General features: G+C 53.6%; 1 protein-coding gene across 4 annotated transcripts in view; it reads right to left on the bottom strand.

Annotated features, from left to right (window-relative positions):
- The window catches only part of znf142 (zinc finger protein 142), a 68,053-nt gene that overhangs the window by 25,895 nt on the left and 16,253 nt on the right, over positions 1 to 25,905 (bottom strand). For 3 of the 4 annotated variants that reach the window (XM_072468794.1, XM_072468804.1, XM_072468812.1), the window contains exons 2-6: positions 14,957 to 15,365; positions 10,305 to 11,021; positions 5,204 to 5,404; positions 3,684 to 4,496; positions 633 to 810 (exon numbers count right to left, since the gene is read on the bottom strand). In XM_072468794.1, coding sequence (XP_072324895.1) covers positions 633 to 810; positions 3,684 to 4,496; positions 5,204 to 5,404; positions 10,305 to 11,021; positions 14,957 to 15,365 — 2,318 coding nt within the window. Of the gene's footprint in view, positions 1 to 632; positions 811 to 3,683; positions 4,497 to 5,203; positions 5,405 to 10,304; positions 11,022 to 14,956; positions 15,369 to 25,905 lie in introns of all 4 variants that reach the window. The other variant, XM_072468788.1, reaches the window with a different exon arrangement.

Genomic DNA, 25,905 nt, shown 5'->3' with positions numbered 1-25,905 from the left:
GTTTGATGGGGACAGTGTAGATGGACCTTTACTCTGTATCTAACCCCGTGCTGTGCCTGTCCTGGGAGTGTTTGATGGGTGCAGTGTAGAGGGACCTTTACTCTGTATCTAACCCCGTGCTGTGCCTGTCCTGGGAGTGTTTGATGGGGACAGTGTAGAGGGAGCTTTACTCTGTATCCAACCCCGTGCTGTACCTGTCCTGGGAGCATTTGATGGGGACAGTGTGGAGGGAGCTTTACTCTATACCTACCCCGTGTTGTACCTGTCCTGGGACTGTTTGATGGGGACAGTGTCGAGGGTGCTTTACTCTGTATCTAACCCAGTGCTGTACCTGTCCTGGGAGTGTTTGATGGGGACAGTGTAGAGGGTGCTTTACTCTGTATCTAACCCCATGCTGTACCTGTCCTGGGAGTATTTGATGGGGACAGTGTAGAGGGAGTTTTATTCTGTATCTAACCCCGTGCTGTACCTGTCCTGGGAGTTTTTGATGGGGACAGTGTAGAGGGAGCTTTACTCTGTATCTAACCCCGTGCTGTACCTGTCCTGGGAGTGTTTGATAAGAATAGATATCTCCCCCCAACACAAAAGACTCTTCAATTTGGCAAGCAGACAATTTACTCAAGAGTATTTACCTCAGGTCTCCAGTGTGTTTGCGCATGTGCACCGTCAGGTAATGTTTCCACTTGGTGATGTAGCCACACTCTGTACACATGTAGTTCTTATCGTCAGAATGTGTCAGCATGTGCTTCGACAGGTATCCCACATCCCTGCAGGTGAAATCGCACAGTTCACATTTATGTGGCTTCTCGCCTAGAAAGGAGGGTTTAAAACCAACAAAAAATAATAAAACAATTAGACCCAGGCACATCCTCAACCAGCGAAACTCCCCAACTCCTTAAACCCGCACTGAACATTGGTTAGACCAACTGGAGTTACTGTGCACAATTTTGGTATCCAAATTACGAGGAAGGCTAAGGAAAGGTGGAAAAGTTGCAAAGTAAAGATTGACGAGGAAACATCCATCTCCTTGCTGATCCTCAATGAGTGACTGGTGTCAAGCAGATCAAGCTCTGCTGCACTCCCTTCTACCACCCTGTTCAAAGTGCTTGCTAACGCGTATGAAGAAAGGCCGCTCAAATGGGGTTACTGATCTTCGGTAATATAAGATACTCGCACATAAGATATTATGGGTGCTACAAGTTTGGAACTCCTGACCACAGATTGATGCTACATCAATTATTGATTTTAAATCTGAGGCAGTTACATTTTTATTAATAGGATCACAAGAAATAGGAGTTGGTCATTCAGGCCACTGATCGGATTATGGCCTTAACTCCACGTTTCTGTCTGTTCCCCATAACCCTCGACTCCCTTGTCGATCAAAACTCAGTCACGAATATATTCAATCACCCAGTCTCCAGTGCTCTCTGTGGGAGAGACCCGCTAGAGAAACAAAATCCTCTTTGTCTCGGTCTTAAATGGGAGACCCCTTAACATGAAACTGCAATCCATCATTCTCGAGGGGACATCCCTCAGCAAATACCTTGTCAATTGTGCCATACCTGCAAGAATACGATCACAGATTGATTTTTAAACTCTAAATGACCTGGAGGAATGGGTGGGTTGTCTTCGGAGGAAGGGCTGGACATGTTAGGTTTGTATCCACTGGAGTTTAAAAGAGTGAGAGGCGACTTGAACAAAACCTTTCAGATCCTGAGGGGTGTTGACAGGGTGGGTGTGGAGAGGGTGTTCCCTCTTGTGGGAGAATCTAGAACTAGGGGGTCACTGTTTAAAAATATGGGGTCACTCATCAAAGACAGAGATGAGGAGAAGTTTTTTCTCCCAGAGCCTCTGAAACCCTTTTGCTGAGAAGTGGTGGTAACACCACATAATTGTGTGGCAGAATTTGGCTCCAACTCCATCTACAAGTTTGTTGATGACACGACCGTAGTGGGTCAGATCTCGAACAACGATGAGTCAGAGTGTAGGAGGAGGATAGAGAACCTAGTGGCGTGGTGTAACAACAACAATCTGTCCCTTGTCAGCAAACCTAAAGAGCTGGTCATTGATTTCAGGAAGTGAAGTATCGGGCAGAAGATACAAAAGTCTGAGAACACGCACGAACAGATTCAAAAACAGCTTCTTCCCCGCTGTTACCAGACTCCTGAATGACCCTCTTAAGGACTGAACTGATCTCTCCACACATATTCTCTACTGAGTGCTATTACACTCCTGTATGCTTCACCCGGTGTGTCTCTGTATTTACATTGTGTGTTTACGTTGTGTATTTACACTGAGCATTTACGTATGTCCTATGTTTTTTTTCACGCCTGGACTGTATGCAGAACAGTACTTTTCACTGTACCTTGGTACACGTGACAATAAATCTAAATGTAACAGAATATTTCAGGTGGAGCTATAGATTCTAGCTTATCGGTGGGGGGGGGGGGGGGGGGGGGGGGGTTATCAGGGATAAGCAAGACTGTGGGGCTGAAGTTACAATCAGATCAGACATGATCCTATTGAATGAACAAAGAAATCAGCACAGGAACAGGCCCTTCGGTCCTCAAAGCCTGTGCCGACCATGGTCCCTGCCTAAACTAAAACCATCCGCACTTACGGAGTCCATATCCTTCCATTCCCACCCTATTCATATATTGGTCCAGATGTCCCTTAAATGCCACTTCGTACTTGCTCCCACCACTTCCCCAGGCAGCGCGTTCCATATATTTACCACCGTCTGTGTAAAAAGCTGCGCTGCCTCGCACATGTTCTAAACTTTTCCCCACGCACTATAAACCTATGTCCCCTAGTACTTGACTCTCCTACCCGAGGAAAGAGTACCCAATTATTTTTTTTCCAATTAAGGGGCAATTTACCATGGCCAATCCGCCTACTCTGCACATCTTTGGGTTGTGGGGTTGAGACCCATGCTCCTTAAAATCTTCCTGCATAACCAAAGCTTTTCTCCCAGCCAAATTGTCCCCATCAAACACTCCCAGGCCAGGTATAGCATGGGGTTAGATACAGAGTAAAGCTGCCCCTACACTGTCCCCATCAAACACTCCCAGGACAGGGACAGCACGGGGTTAGATACAGAGTAAAACTCCCTCTACACTGTCCCCATCAAACACTCCCAGGACAGGTACAGCGCGGGGTTAGATACAGAGTAAAGCTCCCTCTGCACTGTCCCCATCAAACACTCCCAGGACAGGTACAGCACGGGGTTAGATACAGAGTAAAGCTGCCCCTACACTGTCCCCATCAAACACTCCCAGGACAGGTACAGCACGGGGTTAGATACAGAGTTAAACTCCCTCTACACTGTCCCCATCAAACACGCCCAGGACAGGTACAGCACGGGGTTAGATACAGAGTAAAGCTCCCTCTACACTGTCCCCATCAAACACGCCCAGGACAGGTACAGCACGGGGTTATAAACAGAGTAAAACTCCCTCTACACTGTCCCCATCAAACACTCGCAGGACAGGTACTGCGCGGGGTTAAATACAGAGTAAAGCTCCCTCTACACTGTCCCCATCAAACACTCCCAGAATAGGTACAGCACGGGGCTAGATACAGAGTAAAACTCCTCAATGTGTTTGCTGGATGAATGAAATTTGCCCCTTTTCAGAGCGGTCTCTCTGGTTTTCTACCCAGCTGTTCTGGTTACTAGCACTGACCTGTATGCAGAAGGATGTGTCTGTTGAGAACTCTCTTGTGCGCTGTGGCAAAGTCACATTCGGTGCATTTGTGGATCTTCTCGTTGGCGTGCATCTTTCCCACGTGGTCGTTGAACTCCACGGGGTTGAAGGTCTTGTACGGACAGAAGCTGCAGGCTAGCTCCTCACTGCCCGGGTGCCCTCTCCGCTTGTGTCGCCGGAAAACATGCTTGTTGGAACAGACAAAGTCACACTGGTCGCAGTGGAAGGCGTAATGAGTCCGACGGTGCGCCTCCATCCCCGCCTCCGTGCCAAATAGTGAGCCACAAGTCCGGTAGCGGCACTCTATTGCCCTGGCACCGTGAACCTCCTTGAGGTGCCGGACAAAATCCTTGCGCTCCTCCGCTGTGTAGCTGCAGCCTCCCTCGAAACAGTCCAGTGGCCTACGCTCCTCCTTGTGCGTCTTCATGTGTTCCTTCAGCGAGTTACTGACAGTAAACTTCTCTTCACACGCTGGACACGAGTACACATCAGAGTAGAAGTTGGTGGTGTTCTCATGCATGCTGGCCATGTGCCTATTCAGGGAGTTTTTCTCCACAGCGCTGTAGTCGCACAGCGGGCAGTGATGGGTCTTCTCTCCGAGCTCCCGCATCAGATGTACCTTCAGCTTGCCCTTGCTGGTAAAGAACTTCTGGCAGTGAGGGCACTGGAGACTGGGGTCCGGGAAGTGCAGGTGAAGGTGCTCGACCAGGTGCGTTCTCTTTTTAAAGCAACGTTTGCATTCAGGACAGATGTGAGTCTTGTACAGATGTTCCAATCCTTCCTGAACGTCAACTGGGACAGACAATTAAAAACAAAGAAGGTCAAAGAGACTCTCAAAGGGTAAATACACGTATATCAGCCGTGGCTCCTCAAATGGGTAGCGTTCTCCTCCCGAGTCAGAAGGTCATGGGTTCAAAGACATTTCATTTATAAATTTAGAGTACCCAATTCTTTTTTTCCAATTGAGGGGCAATTTAGTGTGGCCAATCCACCTACTCTGCACACCTTTGGGTTGTGGGGGTGAAACCCACGTAGACACGGGGAGAATGTGCAAACTCCACACGGACAGTGACCCGGGGCTGGGATCGAACCCGGGTCCTCGGCGCCGTGAGGCAGCAGCGCTGACCACTGCGCCACCGTGCCGTCAAAGACATTTGAACACAGAACCCAGGCTGACACACCACTGCAGCACAGGAAGGAGTGCTGCACTGCCAGAGGTGTGGTCTTTCAGAGTATGACATAAAACCAAAGCCTCACCTGCCCTGTCACGAGGTACCCAAGGTCCTTTGAGAAACTTTACTCCACAACCAATGTCACTCATGCAGACTATCTGGTCATTTATCCCACTGCTGTTTGTCAGAACAAATCTGTTCCTGGGGGTTTCTACACCACAGCATTCGTTGCAGTCAAAATACATTTCATTGGTTTTATCGCACTTGAGCGCCCTGAAGTTGTGAAAGGCGCAACATAAATGCAAGTCTTTTCCATCTATAACTCACCTTGAAAGTGTCTCTGCCTGAAGGATTTGGTTTCTCTGCTGGTATCTCTTTCGGAGCCCGTTTCGGACAAAAGCTCTTCCCCATCACACCTGGACCGCTTCCGCTTTCTGGACTGTCTCTGCGCGAAGCTACCGCCTTCACCTGCCTCCTGTCTCCTTCCCTCTGGTTCTTCGTCCCCTTCGGCAGCACTCCCACTCTCATCTGCAAGGAAACAAAGAGCTTGCGTCACACCGGGTAATGAGCATGACATCCGAGATGATCATTCCAAATGGAATGGACAACCGTTGATTTATTGATCCCATTCACAGCCTGGCCATCATGCATTAATATTGTGCGTTAGGGAAACCCTTTTATACTCACCCAGTTTTGCAGAAGAACTGGTGCCATGTCGAGTTTACGGCACAGAAACAGGCCATTCAGCCCAGTGCCAGAATTTACGCTCCATACCAACCTCATCCCACCTGCATATCTCTCAATTCCTTTCCCCCTCCTGCGTCCATATAGATTCCCCTAAAATGTTATTCAGCTAAACCACTCTCCCTCTGGTAGCGAGTCCCACATCGTCACCACTCTCTAGGTAAACAATCCCAAATTCCCAACCGGATTTAGTAGTGGTCGTCTTACATTTCCGGCTCCCAGTTTTGGTCTCCCTCAAATGAAATCATTCTCTCGACATCCACCCTCAAATCCCCTCATAACTTTCAAGATCTCTATCACATCAACCCTCAAATCTTCTCCCCAGTATGGTCAAATCTTTCCCGAAAGGTATAATCTCACAGTTTTTGAGAAATGTTTTTACACCTGCTCCCGTGCCATGGTATACTTTTTTAAAAATCATATTTGAACCAGAGCTGTGTACAGTGTTCCAAATGAAGTCTAATCAGATCCAAATTTAAAATGGATATTGCTTATATTACTTGTCACAGTGTAAGCGCACCCTCCTGCCAGAGGGGGTGCTGCAGCATGGGTACATGCTTATATAATGAGAGCGGGGCTTGGAGATGTAATTTACTCCAAATGTGGTCGAACCAAAACTCCGTCCAAGGTTAACAGAACCTCCCTGCCTTTCAATCCAATTCCCCCAGAAATTAACCTAGTCCGTCTTACAAATGTGGGTCATTACTTTTAATGAAGTGTATGTGTAACCCTAGAGTCCTCGACTCCTCCAGCCCGTTACCCAAGTAGTATGTGGCCTTGTTATCTTTTTTACCAAAATGAACCACTTTTCAACACTGAAATTAATTTATTTGCATGCTCAGTCTGCAAGTTTAGTCATGTCATCCAGTATCTTGTCACACTCCTCTTGGTTTTATCAGTGCCCCATAATGAGCTATCGTACATCTTCACTGTGATTACGATTCAGAATTACAAAAGGTACTGATCATTGTCTAATATGAATAAAAGTATCTGGAAAACACAGCTATGGAGTTGGGCAACGTTAAAAAAAAAAACTCTGCCGCAGGACCAACTAAAGGCCAGAACCCCAGACTGCAGCACGGTAGCACAAATGGTTAGCACTGTGGCTTCACAACGCCAGGGTCCCAGGTTTGATTCCCCGCTGGGTCACTGTCTGTGCGGAGTCTGCACGTCCTCCCCGTGTGTGCGTGGGTTTCCTCCGGGTGCTCCGGTTTCCTCCCACCGTCCAAAGACGAGCAGGTTAGGTGGATTGACCGTGATAAATTGCCTTTCGTGACCAAAAAGGTTAGGAGGGGTTATTGGGTTACGGGGATAGGGTGGAAGTGAGGGCTTAAGTGGGTCGGTGCAGACTCACTTGAACGAAGATGTAGATTCCAGAAACATATATATACATATATATATATATATATATATAGACAACTTTGAAGTATCATCCTGCATCTTTGACTTTGTCATATATATATATATATTATATATGTTTCTGGAACCTACCTATTCATTCACCTGAGGAAGGAGCAGTGCTCCGAAAGCTAGTGATTCGAAACAAACCTGTTGGACTTTAACCTGGTGTTGTAAGACTTCTTACTGTGCTCACCCCAGTCCAACACCGGCATCTCCACATCATATTTATATCGGCATTTCCCATTATATCTGCCAAAATAGTGATAATCATAGATATAAATTAACGAAACGGGCGATAAGGTAAATAACGGCAGTCTGTTTCCATTGGCTGGTGGATCTATAACAAATGGTCGTAAATTTACATAAAATTCAGGAAAGAATTAAAAGGGAGGATGAGAAAAATACTTTTCATGAGCAGCGTGATCAGAACACAGGCTCTTAAAGTAAAGTGTATAACTACTTTCAAAAGGGAATTATTTGAAATCTCTTTAACTAGGTGGCCTACCTGGGAAAATGGGCTGAATTGCCTACTTGCATTCAATTACTTTCCAGCATAGCATTGCAGCACAATGTATTCAAACATCCACCAAGCACGTTGTGAGGTGAATCACTGTTCGGAAGTTCAGTTACCGTTCAGTAGACACATCTCAGAGCAACATTGGGGGAGGCAGTGGCCTAGTGGTATAGCCACTGGACAGGGTAATGCTCTGCGGACCTGGGTTCAAATCCCACCACGGCAGATGGCGAAATTTAAATTCAATAAAAATCTGGGATTAAAAGTCTAATGACGAAGGTAAAAACCATTGCCGATATGTCTAACAAAAACATCTGGTTCACTAATGTCCTTTAGGGAAGGAAATCTGCCGTCCTTACCCAGTCTGGCCTACCTGCGACTCCAGCAATGTGGTTGATTATGAAACGGCCGAGCAAGCCACTCAGTTCACGGGCTTTTAGCGGTGGGCGACAAATGGTGGTCCAGCCAGCAGCACCCACATCCCATGAAAGAAAGAAAGTGGCTTTGACACAAGGGCAGCACGGTAGCACAGTGGTTAGCACAGTTGCTTCACAGCTCCAGGGTCCCAGGTTCGATTCCCGGCTTGGGTCACTGTCTGTGCGGAGTCTGCACGTTCTCCCCGTGTGTGCGTGGGTTTCCTCCGGGTGCTCCTGTTTCCTCCCACAGTCCAAAGATGTGCAGGTTAGGTGGATTGGCCACGCTAAATTGCCCTTAGTGCCAAAAAGGTTAGGTGGGGTTGCTGGGTTACGGGGATAGGGTGGAGGTGTGGGCTTAGGTAGGGTGCTCTTTCCAAGGGCCGGTGCAGACTCGATGGGCCGAATGGCCTCCTTCTGCACTGTAAATACATACATATATAGAAGATAGGAGCAGGAGTCCTTCGAGCCTGCTCCGCCATTCATCACGATCATGGCTGATCATCCAACTCAATAACCTAATCCTGCTTTCTCCCCATAGCCTTTGATCCCATTCTCCCCAAGTGCTATATCCAGCCGCCTCTTGAATATATTCAATGTTTTCGCATCAACTACTTCCTGCAGTAATGAATTCCACAGGCTCACCACTCTTTGGGTGAAGAATTGCCTCCTCATCTCTGTCGGAAATGGTTTACCCCGAATCCTCAGAGTGTGACCCCTGGTTCTGGACCACCCATCATGGTTCTGGACACACCCATCAAAATGATATGATACGATCCCTCCCAGTGAAGTACTGAGCCATGAACAGTAGGTTTCCATTTGGTGTTGATGAATGCCAGCATAGCAGTCCAAACAACCTGCATTTATATAGCGCCGTTAATGTAGTAAAACATACCAAGTCGTTTCACATCATCGCACAAGCTTTGACACAGAATGAGATATTCAGCCAGCTGACCAAAAGCTTGCTCAATGAGGGGGCTTTGAAAAGCATCTTAAAGCAAGGATGGGGGCAGGAGTCAGAGAAAGAAGAACAGTTTAGAGAGCTTATTCCAGCAGCAGAGGCAAGGCAAGAAACTGCAGAGTGTGGTGAACTCAGCCCAACACATCACACAAGCTTGCCATCCTCCCATTGATCCTGTCTACACCTCCCGCTGCCTCAGGAAGGCAGACAGCATTGTCAAAGACTCCTCCCACCCAGGCATTGCCTTCTTCCAGACCCTTCTATCAGGCAGAAGATACAGAAGTCTGAAGACCCACACATCCAGACATAGGAACAGCTTCTTCCCCACAGCTACAAGACTCCTCAACAACTCCCCCTCGGACTGATCTGTTCCCTGTAAGAACACTATTCACGACGCCCTATGCTGCTCTTGCTCACGTATTTGCTTTGTTTGGCCCCTTGTTTCGCACTGGAACCAATCACTGTTTGTCGATGTACCATTTGTCAATGTTCTCTGTTGATTATTCTCTTTGTCTACTATGTACATACTGCGTACGTTCCCTCGGCCGCAGAAAAATACTTTTCACTGTACTTCAGTACATGTGACAATAAATCAAATCAAATCAAATCAAGGTGGCCAATGGGAGAGCTATTATAATAAGGAATGCTCAAGAAGCTAGGATTGGAGGACTGCAGAGGCTATTGCAGATTTGTGGGACCATTGAAATTAGGGTGATTGGGAAGGGCAAGGGGGCGTGGGTGGATCTGAAAGCACAGAGTTGTTGCCAGATGCGGTCAGTGAGGATGGGGAAGGTGGGTGAACTGGACCTGCTGCGAGTTAGGATACGGGCCGCAGAGATTTGGATGAGCAGGTTAGAGATTTTGTTTCAGGGGGTCTGCCAGGAGAACAAACAGGAAAATGTTTGAGACCGAACTTCTATGCATTCTGTGGTTTTCCAGTCAGTGATCTGACAGAACCCTAAAGCTTCTCCAGCTCTCTAACCCTCTGAAAGCTTACCTCTGAGCAAATCTTTAGTCACGTGTCATAATATCTCCTTATGTGCCTCAGTATCAAATTCTGTCTTACCATTCCTGTGAGATAATATTTAATTGTATTAAAGGCAAGATATTGTTGTCGGCAAAAAAACCCAGCAAAACAATATTTATTGTCTCAACTCTTAAGAGTCAACCACATAATGTGGGACTGGAGCCATGTCCAGGCCAGACTATGCATGGCAGATCAGCATCCACGAAGGACAATACAAACCTGTGGGATTTTTAAATCATGTCATTCTATCAGGTATCAGCCCATAACTAACTAGATATTATCGAATTCAATTTGCCACAAGAGGATTTGAGCTCCCCAACAGCCTGGGTGCAAGAGAAATGTGCCGAGCAGCTTACAGAGTTACCTACCAGAGTGTTCGGTCAGATGCTTCTTCAAAACCTTGCGGTAGGGGCTGGTAAAATCGCAATTGTTGCAGCTGTAGGCAGCTTTGCCTTGATGCATCCCGCTGTAGTGTTTGCTCAGGTCGTGCGCCACGCAACTCTTAAAGGGGCAGAGTTTACACTTGAATTTCTTTTCTTTCAGTCTCCCCCGCTTCTTGTGCTGAGCTAGGAGTTTGGTGCTGGAGCAGGCGAAATCGCACTGGTCACAGCGGAACGGGTAGTGGTCACGCCTGTGCTCCTCCATCTCTGCCACACCCTGGAATATCAATCCGCAGCTCCGGTAAGGGCAGGGGACGGACTTGGCACTGCAACCGGCTCTCGACTGCCCAGGGAGCTGGCCGCAGCAACTCTCCACCTTGTCAGCATCGTGTTTGACCGCATGCTCCTGCAAAGCCCTCGCTCGGGTGAACTCTTTGCCGCAGACCAGGCAAGGGTGCTTTTCCCGGGTGGTGAAACCCGCAACGGCCAGGACGATACTGCTTTCCTCGCTGCTGGTGCCCTCCTTCCTGCACGAGATCCTAGGGCGCTTTGCCCGCAATCTGCCCCCGTTTTCGTGCCTGGGGGACAGAGCGTGCCCCGTGTCCAGTGTGTGACACTGCAGGTGGTTGGCCAAAAGGTCCTGGCTCTCAAAGCTCTGGTTGCATTGATGGCAGCAGAAAGGTTCCTCCATTTGGACCAAGGTATCTGGTGAGAACATAAAACTGTCAGTCACTTTGGCTCACTATTTATCCAAGGGACAGACTACAAGCCAATGTCTTACTCGAGTGCCTGTGCGCGAGATGCTGGGACCCAGCTCTGTTCCTGCAATTACCCTGGTGTTCAGAGAGAATTGAGTGGCCTTGTACATGAAAGAGGAGTCAATGTGCAGTTACAGTACAAGAGTAAGGAAGTCTTGTTGCAATTATGGAGTTAAGATACCGATCAGCCATGATCTAATTGAATGGACAGAATAGGCTCAAGGGACTGACAGGTTCCTCATGTCCCAATGTAAAGGTTAGATCCCTCCAGCTGTGAGCTCCTCTCAGCGCTTCACATTTCGCTGTGAATTGTAAATCGGGTTTTATTTAATTATATGCCGGTGAATGGCATTAATTTGGGTTTCAATTGAGCAGATATAAAAAGACAACAGCGGGAGTGGTCTGATCCGACTGTCTGTCCCTTACAACTGCTAAGTTTGTGACTGGGTGGCAGGGGAGGAGGAGCATCTGATGTCCACTGGCACACTTCAGGCCTTCCATGGCCGGTGGGCACCCTGGGATGGGGTGCACCATCACACTCAGCAATTACACTTTGGCTTGATTTATTAAGTTTCCTTTTGTTATTTTATTTTAGTTACAGCACCCCTCCAGGGGCTGTCACCACTGTACTTTTGTTTCATTTATTGATTTTTAAAGATGTATAAAGAGGGCAGTAATCTGATTTATTAATTTCAATTCATTAAAAAGAGACTATAAGTAGGGAATTTCCACCAGGGGCTGTCACCCCTTTTATTAATTTATTTCTATTGATTGTTCCATTTGTACACAGATTGTGGAAGGTTGAAACCCCTTTCCGACTATTTGAAGGGGCTGCTCCTCAAATTCTGGCTACACTTCAGCCCCCCCCACCCCCACTCCTGATCTTTGGGCATCCTGTGTGGAGGGGGGTGGGAAGGAAAGAGGACTCCTTGTCAGCCTGCTCCTGGGCCTGGTCAAATTGGCTATTAACAGGTCCAGGCAACAGGCGGTCAAGGGGGCTGCTGACCTGACTATCTGCCCTCTTCCGCAGCAATGTTCGCAGCTGATTGCCCCTGGAGAGGGAGCATGCAATGCCTACTGATATGCTCGAGGCCTTTGGTGACTGGGAGGGGGCACCGCGGGGGCTGGAGTGCTACCTCAGCCCAGGAACACCACTTTTATTTGCTTTTATCGTCCTTTAGAGTTGTTAATTTGTTCATTTCTGGGTTTTAAGATAGCAGGAGACAGTTGCCATGGTGGCCAATAGGTCCAGGCAGTGCACAGACTCCATATCCCTGGGTTGGGAAAGGGCGTCATTCAGCCAGACTGCCTGCCCCTCTTTCGTGGCTAGGTTCGTACCCGAGTGTCCCTGGAAAGGGGGCATACGGTGTCTGTTGGTACACTTGAAACCTTCCTTGACCAGCGGGTGCTTCAGGGGCTGGAGTGCACCATCAGCCCCGGGAAAATTATTTTTGTTTAGTTTGTTAAATTTCATCATTTTCTTGCCATGCCCCTTTCAGGGGCTGTTCACTTGTTTACTAGTTCATTTTTTTTATTGGTGTACAAACTGTACAAGATATAGTTATTGAAATGGCAGTGTGGTTGAATTGGTTTCCGTGATGATTCACTCTGTAAATAAATGATGGACTGAGTAAAGATTGGCTCCAGTATTATTCCTTCACCAACTGGTTTTCCGGAATACAACAGCGGCCATATAGTTCCACCATCGGGAAGGGACCCTCTTTCTATCCCCACTCAATGCTCGCTCGCATATTTTGAGGTGGGGTCAAGCAGTACAGAGCAACAAGTCGGTCTTAACCCTTTCCTAGCCCAGGGATATGGAGTTGAATTGTACCTCCAGTCTGGTGCGTTCCAATGGCTTCCTGGCCCACCTCTCCTTGTCTCGCCTCTGCATGCATTGGCTCATTTAAAATTCTGCTGCCCGTATCCTAACTCACAGCATGTCCTAGTCACCCATCACCTCTGTGCTCACTGACCTTCACTGTCTCCTAACCAGCAACACCTCGGTTTTAAAATTCCCAAATGCCGGCATGGTCCTGCCCAACATTCCCTCTAGAACTGTGCAGATTTGCCGGCAAATCAGGAATATTTTGCCACCCATGGGAAATGCCCCTTTTAAGATGTGCAAATGCGTGATCTTAAAGCAGGCATTGTCAAACCTGGGGGCGCGACCCGTGCGGGAGGGTCGCGGAGCCACCCGTCGCAGCGGTCCCGATCGCGCAAATTTGCGCGCAACAGCCACAGCAGCCGGCTGTTAAAAACGCCGACTGCAAGCGGCCTTCAAAATGGCTGCGAACATTTTTTTTTTTTTTTTTTTAAATGCGGCCGCACTGCGCATGCGTGCCAGATCATCAGGTGCACATGCGCAATCCCGCTTTTTTTTTTTTATAAACGGTCGCAGCTTTTTGTTTTACAAGTTCGGGGAGGTTTTATTCATTTATTTTATTCATTTTATTTTTATTTTTTTCATTTATTTTATTCTTTTTTTTTTTACAAGTTCGTTCTCTGATAAAATGTTACCGGAAAAAAATGCAGAACTTTGGACAGGTGGAGACTCCATACTTTCCGACACCGGAAGGCTTCACCTTCATCCAACAGGTTCCATTGGAGGAGCGAGTACGAGGGCCAAAGGGACCCAAAACCATTTCCTCCATTTTGGTCAGCAGCTAACAAGGTAAGAGAAAATGGTGGGTCGCGCAGGTCGACCGGCGTGGGTCGCGCAGGGCGGCTGGAGCGGTTCGCGCAGGTCGGCCGGCGTGGGTCGCGCAGGGTGGCTGGAGCGGTTCGCGCAGGTCGGCCGGCGTGGGTCGCGCAGGTCGGCCGGCGTGGGTCGCGCAGGTCGGCCGGCGTGGGTCGCGAAGGTCGGCCGGGTTGGGTCCCGAAGGTTGGCCGGTTGGTAAAAATGGGTCCCCAGAAAAAAAGTTTGAAGAACACAGTCTTAAAGGACTGCGCAGTGCCTCACACAACAAACAAAAGTTAGAGAGCGCATTGGCCTCATTCCTTCCCAACCCGGTAATCTCTTTCAGCCCCACACACCTCCAATAATAAGATAAATGCTGCAGATACTGGGAATTGGAATTAAAAACAGAAAATGCTGGGAAAACCCTGCAAGTCTGGAGAGAGAAAAAAACAATTATCTTCCCTAGGCAGCAGTGGAGACTGGGTCATTGAATATAATCAGGACTGAGTTACATAAATTCTAAAGGGACAAGGGAGTCGAAGGTTACGGGAATAGGCAGGAACATGGGGTTGAGGCCACAACCAGATCTTATGGAGTGGCTGAGCAGGCTCGAGGGGCCGAATGACCTATCCCTGCTCCGAATCCGTATGTTCGTACAGCCAGGAAAACATAGCTGTGAACTCGGACATTGCTGGTCATTAGCTTCTGCTTACACCGTGTTGGGAGAAAGCTCAGAGACACATCCTGACAGTGTCAGTAACGGGACCGCAATAGCAGTCCTGTCTACCCTCCTGCAGAATGCTGCTGTCTCGGGGACCTGGAGTTGCCACACTAACACTACCATGAGTGTCAGGAAGGCCCGCAGCTACTATGCTGACGGGTGGAATCAATGAAGAAACCAACAACTTACCACTGAGCCAACAGCAGAGGTTCCTGACTTCAACCCAATTCACACAGATCACCAACAATTCTCTAAAAAAACGGGAGATGTGGGATGACCCAAAGTGCGATTGTAGCCAATAGTCTCGGACCATGGAGCCATCAACCGCTCCAGTGAGATCTGTTGTGGAAGACACCTCATTTCCCAGCTTGGGCGTCTTAAAGGGGCCATCGATTGCACAGACACACTGCACATCACTAATTGTCATCAGATTCTGACAGCAGGCAGGGCTCTGCATCACCAAGAGCCCAAGTGAAGGTACCTGGAGGGTTGTTGGCTGCCTCCATCTTCTCGTCTGGCTGGGCAGTTTGCACAAGGTTCTGCCCGTCGCTGCTTTCTGACAGCGTGGATGCCACTGTCACCTCCAGGGTCATCGTTTGGCACATGTCCTTGCGACCGGCTTCCTCCTGAGGATCGGCACACTGCCCAGCCTCTACCATGAGGTGTGCCACATCTGCCCCAAAGCACCCGTCGCCTGGGAGACCATGCGGCCCGCCACGCAGCTCGATGATGCCGTGGAGGGCATAGTCTTGCTCCGAAGTGAATTCCATGAAGATGCCGCTGTTGTCTGCTAGGCCTCCTCCCTGTTCGTCCATCTTGGCTTTGATCCTTATTGCCCTGGTTGCCTCCAGTTGCTTTGGCCGTTTATCTTTCCTCCTCTGAGCCGGGATCTGCTGACGTACAGATAACAGGTGTGTGTCAAGGAATAGATAAGGAGGAACTATCCCCAGTGGCAGGAGGGTTTTGGGGGCTGGGGGCAGGGGCTGCGTTCAGGGGGGGGTCGGGGGCTGCGCTCGGAGGGGGGGGGGGGTTGCGCGCGGAGTCGCACGGGGGGGGTTGCGAGGGAGAGGCTGCGCTCGGGGTCACTGGGGCGGGGGCTGCTCTCGGGGTCACAAGGGGGGCTGCTCTCGGGGTCGCTGGGGGGGGGGGCTGCGCTCAGGGTCGCAGGGGGGGCTGCGCTCAGGGTCGCGGGGGGGGCTGCGCTCAGGGTCGCAGGGGGGGGGCTGCGTTCGGGGTCGCTGGGGGAGGGGGGCTCCGCTTGGGGCCGCTGGGGTGGGGGGGGGCTCCACTTGGGCCGCTAAGGGTGAGGGACCACTCAGGGCCGCTGGGGGGGGGGGGACTCCGATCGGCGCCACTGGGGGGGGGGGGGGGGGGGGGGGGGAAGAGGGAGCCTCCGCCCGGGGGCCACTGGTGGGGGGGGGGGCACTGGGGAGGTTTATGGGGTGTGGGGGGGGGGGGGGGAGGTTTATGGAGGGGGGGTTTATGGGGAGGGGGAGGTTTATGAGGGGGGAGGTTTATGAGGGGGGGAGGTTTATGAGGGGGGGAGGTTTATGAGGGGGGGGAGGTTTATGAGGGGGGGGAGGTTTATGAGGGGGGGGAGGTTTATGAGGGGGGAGGTTTATGAGGGGGGGAGGTTTATGAGGGGGGGAGGTTTATGAGGGGGGAGGTTTATGAGGGGGAGGTTTATGAGGGGGGAGGTTTATGAGGGGGGAGGTTTATGAGGGGGGAGGTTTATGAGGGGGGAGGTTTATGAGGGGGGAGGTTTATGAGGGGGGAGGTTTATGAGGGGGGAGGTTTATGAGGGGGGAGGTTTATGAGGGGGGAGGTTTATGAGGGGGGAGGTTTATGAGGGGGGAGGTTTATGAGGGGGGAGGTTTATGAGGGGGGAGGTTTATGGGGGGGGGAGGTTTATGGGGGGGGAGGTTTATGGGGGGGGGAGGTTTATGGGGGGGGGAGGTTTATGGGGGGGGGAGGTTTATGGGGGGGGGAGGTTTATGGGGGGGGGAGGTTTATGGGGGGGGGGAGGTTTATGGGGGGGGGAGGTTTATGGGGGGGAGGTTTATGGGGGGGGAGGTTTATGGGGGGGGGAGGTTTATGGGGGGGGGGAGGTTTATGGGGGGGGAGGTTATGGGGGGGGAGGTTTATGGGGGGGGGGAGGTTTATGGGGGGGGGAGGTTTATGGGGGGGGGGAGGTTTATGGGGGGGGGGGAGGTTTATGGGGGGGAGGTTTATGGGGGGGGAGAGGTTTATGGGGGGAGGTTTATGGGGGGGGAGGTTTATGGGGGGGAGGTTTATGGGGGGGAGGTTTATGGGGGGGGGGAGGTTTATGGGGGGGGGAGGTTTATGGGGGGGGGGGAGGTTTATGGGGGGGGGAGGTTTATGGGGGGGGGAGGTTTATGGGGGGGGGAGGTTTATGGGGGGGGGAGGTTTATGGGGGGGGAGGTTTATGGGGGGGAGGTTTATGGGGGGGGAGGTTTATGGGGGGGGAGGTTTATGGGGGGGGAGGTTTATGGGGGGGGAGGTTTATGGGGGGGGAGGTTTATGGGGGGGGAGGTTTATGGGGGGGAGGTTTATGGGGGGGAGGTTTATGGGGGGGAGGTTTATGGGGGGGGTATGGGGGGGAGGTTTATGGGGGGGGAGGTTTATGGGGGGGGAGGTTTATGGGGGGGAGGTTTATGGGGGGGGAGGTTTATGGGGGGGGAGGTTTATGGGGGGGAGGTTTATGGGGGGGGAGGTTTATGGGGGGGAGGTTATGGGGGGGGAGGTTTATGGGGGGGGTGGTATGGGGGGGGAGGTTTATGGGGGGGGAGGTTTATGGGGGGGAGGTTTATGGGGGGGAGGTTTATGGGGGGGAGGTTTATGGGGGGGGAGGTTTATGGGGGGGGTAGGTTGGGGGGAGGTTATGGGGGGGAGGTTTATGGGGGGGAGGTTTATGGGGGGGAGGTTTATGGGGGGGAGGTTTATGGGGGGGTGGTTTATGGGGGGGGTTTATGGGGGGAGGTTTATGGGGGGGTTATGGGTTTTTTTTTTGGGGGGGGCGAGGTTTATGGGGGTGGATTTTTTTGGGGGAGCTTTATATTGGGGGGGAGCTTTATAAGGGGGAGGGAGGTTTATGAGGGGGGACGGAGGTTGATGAGGGGGAAGTTAATGAGGGGGGTAGGTTTGAGGGAGGGGGAGGTTTATGGGGGGGAGGTTTATGGGGGGGGAGGTTTATGGGGGGGGAGGTTTATGGGGGGAGGTTTATGGGGGGGGAGGTTTATGGGGGGGGAGGTTTATGGGGGGGGAGGTTTATGGGGGGGGTGGTTTATGGGGGGAGGTTTATAGGGGGAGGTTTATGGGGGGGTTATGGGTTTTTTTTTGGGGGGGGCGAGGTTTATGGGGGTGGATTTTTTGGGGGAGCTTTATATTGGGGGGGGAGCTTTATAAGGGGGAGGGAGGTTTATGAGGGGGGACGGAGGTTGATGAGGGGGAAGTTAATGAGGGGGGTAGGTTTGAGGGAGGGGGAGGTTTATGGGGGGGGAGGTTTATGGGGGGGGGAGGTTTATGGGGGGGGAGGTTTATGGGGGGGGAGGTTTATGGGGGGGGAGGTTTATGGGGGGGGAGGTTTATGGGGGGGGAGGTTTATGGGGGGGGAGGTTTATGGGGGGGGAGGTTTATGGGGGGGGAGGTTTATGGGGGGGGAGGTTTATGGGGGGGAGGTTTATGGGGGGGGAGGTTTATGGGGGGGGAGGTTTATGGGGGGGGAGGTTTATGGGGGGGGGAGGTTTATGGGGGGGAGGTTTATGTAGGGGGGTGGTTTATGGGGGAGGTTTATAGGGGGAGGTTTATGGGGGGGTTATGGGTTTTTTTTTTGGGGGGGCGAGGTTTATGGGGGTGGATTTTTTTGGGGGAGCTTTATATTGGGGGGGAGCTTTATAAGGGGGAGGGAGGTTTATGAGGGGGGACGGAGGTTGATGAGGGGGGAAGTTAATGAGGGGGGTAGGTTTGAGGGAGGGGGAGGTTTATGGGGGGGAGGTTTATGGGGGTAGGTTTATGAGGGGGGTAGGTTTATGAGGGGGGGTAGGTTTATGAGGGGGGTAGGTTTATGAGGGGGGGTAGGTTTATGAGGGGGGTAGGTTTATGAGGGGGGTAGGTTTATGAGGGGGGTAGGTTTATGAGGGGGGTAGGTTTATGAGGGGGGTAGGTTTATGAGGGGGGTAGGTTTATGAGGGGGTAGGTTTATGAGGGGGGTAGGTTTATGAGGGGGGTAGGTTTATGAGGGGGGTAGGTTTATGAGGGGGGGTAGGTTTATGAGGGGAGGTAGGTTTATGAGGGGGGTAGGTTTATGAGGGGGGTAGGTTTATGAGGGGGGTAGGTTTATGAGGGGGGTAGGTTTATGAGGGGGGTAGGTTTATGAGGGGGGTAGGTTTATGAGGGGGGTAGGTTTATGAGGGGGTAGGTTCATGAGGGGGTAGGTTCATGAGGGGGGTAGGTTCATGAGGGGGTAGGTTCATGAGGGGGGTAGGTTCATGAGGGGGGTAGGTTCATGAGGGGGGTAGGTTCATGAGGGGGGTAGGTTCATGAGGGGGGTAGGTTCATGAGGGGGGTAGGTTCATGAGGGGGGTAGGTTCATGAGGGGGGTAGGTTCATGAGGGGGGTAGGTTCATGAGGGGGGTAGGTTCATGAGGGGGGTAGGTTCATGAGGGGGGTAGGTTCATGAGGGGGGTAGGTTCATGAGGGGGGTAGGTTCATGAGGGGGGTAGGTTCATGAGGGGGGTAGGTTCATGAGGGGGGTAGGTTCATGAGGGGGGTAGGTTCATGAGGGGGGTAGGTTCATGAGGGGGGTAGGTTCATGAGGGGGGTAGGTTCATGAGGGGGGTAGGTTCATGAGGGGGGTAGGTTCATGAGGGGGGTAGGTTCATGAGGGGGGTAGGTTCATGAGGGGGGTAGGTTCATGAGGGGGGTAGGTTCATGAGGGGGGTAGGTTCATGAGGGGGGTAGGTTCATGAGGGGGGTAGGTTCATGAGGGGGGTAGGTTCATGAGGGGGGTAGGTTCATGAGGGGGGTAGGTTCATGAGGGGGGTAGGTTCATGAGGGGGGTAGGTTCATGAGGGGGGTAGGTTCATGAGGGGGGTAGGTTCATGAGGGGGGTAGGTTCATGAGGGGGGTAGGTTCATGAGGGGGGTAGGTTCATGAGGGGGGTAGGTTCATGAGGGGGGTAGGTTCATGAGGGGGGTAGGTTCATGAGGGGGGTAGGTTCATGAGGGGGGTAGGTTCATGAGGGGGGTAGGTTCATGAGGGGGGTAGGTTCATGAGGGGGGTAGGTTCATGAGGGGGGTAGGTTCATGAGGGGGGTAGGTTCATGAGGGGGGTAGGTTCATGAGGGGGGTAGGTTCATGAGGGGGGTAGGTTCATGAGGGGGGTAGGTTCATGAGGGGGGTAGGTTCATGAGGGGGGTAGGTTCATGAGGGGGGTAGGTTCATGAGGGGGGTAGGTTCATGAGGGGGGTAGGTTCATGAGGGGGGTAGGTTCATGAGGGGGGTAGGTTCATGAGGGGGGTAGGTTCATGAGGGGGGTAGGTTCATGAGGGGGGTAGGTTCATGAGGGGGGTAGGTTCATGAGGGGGGTAGGTTCATGAGGGGGGTAGGTTCATGAGGGGGGTAGGTTCATGAGGGGGGTAGGTTCATGAGGGGGGTAGGTTCATGAGGGGGGTAGGTTCATGAGGGGGGTAGGTTCATGAGGGGGGTAGGTTCATGAGGGGGGTAGGTTCATGAGGGGGGTAGGTTCATGAGGGGGGTAGGTTCATGAGGGGGGTAGGTTCATGAGGGGGGTAGGTTCATGAGGGGGGTAGGTTCATGAGGGGGGTAGGTTCATGAGGGGGGTAGGTTCATGAGGGGGGTAGGTTCATGAGGGGGGTAGGTTCATGAGGGGGGTAGGTTCATGAGGGGGTAGGTTCATGAGGGGGGTAGGTTCATGAGGGGGGTAGGTTCATGAGGGGGGTAGGTTCATGAGGGGGTAGGTTCATGAGGGGGGTAGGTTCATGAGGGGGGTAGGTTCATGAGGGGGGTAGGTTCATGAGGGGGGTAGGTTCATGAGGGGGGTAGGTTCATGAGGGGGGTAGGTTCATGAGGGGGGTAGGTTCATGAGGGGGGTAGGTTCATGAGGGGGGTAGGTTCATGAGGGGGGTAGGTTCATGAGGGGGGTAGGTTCATGAGGGGGGTAGGTTCATGAGGGGGGTAGGTTCATGAGGGGGGTAGGTTCATGAGGGGGGTAGGTTCATGAGGGGGGTAGGTTCATGAGGGGGGTAGGTTCATGAGGGGGGTAGGTTCATGAGGGGGGTAGGTTCATGAGGGGGGTAGGTTCATGAGGGGGGTAGGTTCATGAGGGGGGTAGGTTCATGAGGGGGGTAGGTTCATGAGGGGGGTAGGTTCATGAGGGGGGTAGGTTCATGAGGGGGGTAGGTTCATGAGGGGGGTAGGTTCATGAGGGGGGTAGGTTCATGAGGGGGGTAGGTTCATGAGGGGGGTAGGTTCATGAGGGGGGTAGGTTCATGAGGGGGGTAGGTTCATGAGGGGGGTAGGTTCATGAGGGGGGTAGGTTCATGAGGGGGGTAGGTTCATGAGGGGGGTAGGTTCATGAGGGGGGTAGGTTCATGAGGGGGGTAGGTTCATGAGGGGGGTAGGTTCATGAGGGGGGTAGGTTCATGAGGGGGGTAGGTTCATGAGGGGGGTAGGTTCATGAGGGGGGTAGGTTCATGAGGGGGGTAGGTTCATGAGGGGGGTAGGTTCATGAGGGGGGTAGGTTCATGAGGGGGGTAGGTTCATGAGGGGGGTAGGTTCATGAGGGGGGTAGGTTCATGAGGGGGGTAGGTTCATGAGGGGGGTAGGTTCATGAGGGGGGTAGGTTCATGAGGGGGGTAGGTTCATGAGGGGGGTAGGTTCATGAGGGGGGTAGGTTCATGAGGGGGGTAGGTTCATGAGGGGGGTAGGTTCATGAGGGGGGTAGGTTCATGAGGGGGGTAGGTTCATGAGGGGGGTAGGTTCATGAGGGGGGTAGGTTCATGAGGGGGGTAGGTTCATGAGGGGGGTAGGTTCATGAGGGGGGTAGGTTCATGAGGGGGGTAGGTTCATGAGGGGGGTAGGTTCATGAGGGGGGTAGGTTCATGAGGGGGGTAGGTTCATGAGGGGGGTAGGTTCATGAGGGGGGTAGGTTCATGAGGGGGGTAGGTTCATGAGGGGGGTAGGTTCATGAGGGGGTTTAGGGGTTCATGAGGGGGGTAGGTTCATGAGGGGGGTAGGTTCATGAGGGGGGTAGGTTCATGAGGGGGGTAGGTTCATGAGGGGGGTAGGTTCATGAGGGGGGTAGGTTCATGAGGGGGGTAGGTTCATGAGGGGGGTAGGTTCATGAGGGGGGTAGGTTCATGAGGGGGGTAGGTTCATGAGGGGGGTAGGTTCATGAGGGGGGTAGGTTCATGAGGGGGGTAGGTTCATGAGGGGGGTAGGTTCATGAGGGGGGTAGGTTCATGAGGGGGGTAGGTTCATGAGGGGGGTAGGTTCATGAGGGGGGTAGGTTCATGAGGGGGGTAGGTTCATGAGGGGGGTAGGTTCATGAGGGGGGTAGGTTCATGAGGGGGGTAGGTTCATGAGGGGGGTAGGTTCATGAGGGGGGTAGGTTCATGAGGGGGGTAGGTTCATGAGGGGGTAGGTTCATGAGGGGGTAGGTTCATGAGGGGGTAGGTTCATGAGGGGGGTAGGTTCATGAGGGGGGTAGGTTCATGAGGGGGGTAGGTTCATGAGGGGGGTAGGTTCATGAGGGGGGTAGGTTCATGAGGGGGGTAGGTTCATGAGGGGGGTAGGTTCATGAGGGGGGTAGGTTCATGAGGGGGGTAGGTTTATGAGGGGGGTAGGTTTATGAGGGGGTAGGTTTATGAGGGGGGTAGGTTTATGAGGGGGGTAGGTTTATGAGGGGGGTAGGTTTATGAGGGGGGTAGGTTTATGAGGGAGGTAGGTTTATGAGGGGGGTAGGTTTATGAGGGGGGTAGGTTTATGAGGGGGGTAGGTTTATGAGGGGGGTAGGTTTATGAGGGGGGTAGGTTTATGAGGGGGGTAGGTTTATGAGGGGGGTAGGTTTATGAGGGGGGTAGGTTTATGAGGGGGGAGGGGGAGGTTTATGAGGGGGGAGGGGGAGGTTTATGAGGGGGAGGTTTATGAGGGGGAGGGGGGTTTATGAGGGGGAGGGGGGTTTATGAGGGTGGAGGGGGGTTTATGAGGGGGGTGGTTTATGAGGGGGGAGGGGGGTGGTTTATGAGGGGGGAGGGGGGTGGTTTATGAGGGGGGAGGGGGTGGTTTATGAGGGGGGAGGGGGTGGTTTATGAGGGGGGAGGGGGGTTATGGGGGGAGGGGGGGTTTATGAGGGGAGGGGGGGTTTATGAGGGGAGGGGGGTTTATGAGGGGAGGGGGGGTTTATGAGGGGGAGGGGGGGTTTATGAGGGGGAGGGGGGGTTTATGAGGGGGAGGGGGGGTTTATGAGGGGGAGGGGGGGTTTATGAGGGGGGAGGGGGGTTTATGAGGGGGGAGGGGGGGTTTATGAGGGGGGAGCGGGAGGTTTATGAGGGGGGAGCGGGAGGTTTATGAGGGGTGGGCGGGAGGTTTATGAGGGGGGAGGGGGAGGTTTATGAGGGGGGGTTTATGAGGGGGAGGGGGGTTTATGAGGGGGAGGGGGGTTTATGAGGGGGAGGGGGGTTTATGAGGGGGAGGGGGGTTTATGAGGGGGAGGGGGTTTATGAGGGGGAGGGGGGTTTATGAGGGGGGAGGGGGGGGGTTTATGAGGGGGGAGGGGAAGGTTTATGAGGGGGGAGCGGGAGGTTTATGAGGGGGGAGGGGGAGGTTTATGAGGGGGAGGTTTATGAGGGGGAGGGGGGGTTTATGAGGGGGCGGGGTGTTGAGGGGGTGGGGTTTATGAGGGGGAGGGGGGTTTATGAGGGGGAGGGGGGTTTATGAGGGGGAGGGGGTTTATGAGGGGGAGGGGGGTTATGAGGGGGGAGGGGGGTTTATGAGGGGGAGGGGGTTTATGAGGGGGGAGGGGGGTTTATGAGGGGGGAGGGGGGTTTATGAGGGGGGAGGGGGGTTTATGAGGGGGAGGGGGGTTTATGAGGGGGGAGGGGGGTGGTTTATGAGGGGGGAGGGGGTGGTTTATGAGGGGGGAGGGGGTGGTTATGAGGGGGGAGGGGGGTTATGAGGGGGGAGGGGGGTTATGAGGGGGGAGGGGGGGTTTATGAGGGGGGAGGGGGGGTTTATGAGGGGGGGGTTTATGAGGGGGGAGGGGGGGGTTTATGAGGGGGGAGGGGGGGTTTATGAGGGGGGAGGGGGGGTTTATGAGGGGGGAGGGGGGTTTATGAGGGGGGAGGGGGGGGTTTATGAGGGGGGAGGGGAAGGTTTATGAGGGGGAGCGGGAGGTTTATGAGGGGGGAGCGGGAGATTTATGAGGGGGGAGGTTTATGAGGGGGGGAGGGGGAGGTTTATGAGGGGGGAGGGGGAGGTTTATGAGGGGGAGGGGGAGGTTTATGAGGGAGGGGGAGGTTTATGAGGGGGGATGGGGAGGTTTATGAGGGGGGATGGGGAGGTTTATGAGGGGGAGGGGGAGGTTTATGAGGGGGGGAGGGGGAGGTTTATGAGGGGGGGGAGGGGGAGGTTTATGAGGGGGGGAGGGGGAGGTTTATGAGGGGGGAGGGGGAGGTTTATGAGGGGGGAGGGGGAGGTTTATGAGGGGGGAGGGGGAGGTTTATGAGGGGGAGGGGAGGTTTATGAGGGGGAGGGGAGGTTTATGAGGGGGAGGGGAGGTTTATGAGGGGAGGGGAGGTTTATGAGGGGGGAGGGGAGGTTTATGAGGGGGAGGGTGAGGTTTATGAGGGGGAGGGGGAGGTTTATGAGGGGGAGGGGGTGGTTATGAGGGGGGGGGTTTATGAGGGGGGGGGGTTTATGAGGGGGAGGGGGGTTTATGAGGGGGAGGTATGAGGGGGAGGTTTATGAGGGGGGAGGGGAGGTTTATGAGGGGGGAGGGGAGGTTTATGAGGGGGGAGGGGGGTTTATGAGGGGGAGGGGGGTTATGAGGGGGGGATGGGAGGTTTATGAGGGGGGGATGGGGGGTTGGGGGGAGGGGGTTTGAGGGGGAGGGGGGTTTATGAGGGGGAGGGGAGGTTTATGAGGGGGGGGAGGTTGTGAGGGGGGTTTTGGTGGGGAGGGGAGGTTTAGGAGGGGAGGGGGAGGTTTAGGTGGGGAGGGGGTGGTTTAGGAGGGGTGGGGGAGGTTTAGGAGGGGAGGGGGGGGTTTAGGAGGGGAGGGGGAGGTTTAGGAGGGGAGGGGGAGGTTTAGGTGGGGAGGGGGAGGTTTAGGTGGGGAGGGGGAGGTTTAGGAGGGGAGGATTATATGGGAGGGGGAGGTTCATGAAGGGAGGGGAGGTTTATGAGGGGAGGGGAGGTTTATGAGGGGAGGGGAGGTTTATGAGGGGAGGGGAGGTTTATGAGGGGAGGGGGGTTTATGAGGGGAGGGGGGTTTATGAGGGGGAGGGGGGTTATGAGGGGGAGGGGGGTTATGAGGGGGAGGGGGGTTTATGAGGGGGAGGGGGGTTTATGAGGGGGAGGGGGGTTTATGAGGGGGGAGGGGGGGGTTTATGAGGGGGGAGGGGGGGTTTATGAGGGGGAGGGGAAGGTTTATGAGGGGGGAGCGGGAGGTTTATGAGGGGGGAGGGGGAGGTTTATGAGGGGGAGGTTTATGAGGGGGAGGGGGGGTTTATGAGGGGGCGGGGGGGTTTATGAGGGGGAGGGGGGTTTATGAGGGGGAGGGGGGTTTATGAGGGGGAGGGGGGTTTATGAGGGGGAGGGGGGTTTATGAGGGGGGTGGGGGGTTTATGAGGGGGGTGGGGGGTTTATGAGGGGGGAGGGGGGTTTATGAGGGGGGAGGGGGGTTTATGAGGGGGGAGGGGGGTGGTTTATGAGGGGGAGGGGGTGGTTTATGAGGGGGGAGGGGGGTTATGAGGGGGGGGTGGGGGGGGGGGTTTATGAGGGGGGAGGGGGGGTTTATGAGGGGGGGGGGTGGTATGGGGGGGAGGGGGTGGGTTTATGAGGGGGGAGGGGGTGGTTATGTGGGGGGAGGGGGGGTTTATGAGGGGGGGGGGGGGTTTATGAGGGGGAGGGGGGGTTGAGGGGGGAGGGGGGGTTTATGAGGGGGGAGGGGGGGTTTATGAGGGGGGAGGGGGGTTATGAGGGGGAGGGGGGTTATGAGGGGGAGGGGGGGTTTATGAGGGGGAGGGGGAGGTTTATGAGGGGGGAGCGGGAGATTTATGAGGGGGGAGCGGGAGATTTATGAGGGGGGAGGTTTATGAGGGGGGGAGGGGGAGGTTTATGAGGGGGAGGGGGAGGTTTATGAGGGGGGAGGGGGAGGTTATGAGGGAGGG

The sequence above is a fragment of the Scyliorhinus torazame genome, chromosome 2 (assembly GCF_047496885.1).
Source record: "Scyliorhinus torazame isolate Kashiwa2021f chromosome 2, sScyTor2.1, whole genome shotgun sequence".
NCBI classification, from domain to species: Eukaryota; Metazoa; Chordata; class Chondrichthyes; order Carcharhiniformes; family Scyliorhinidae; genus Scyliorhinus; species Scyliorhinus torazame.
This window is presented reverse-complemented; position numbering and strand designations above follow the sequence as displayed.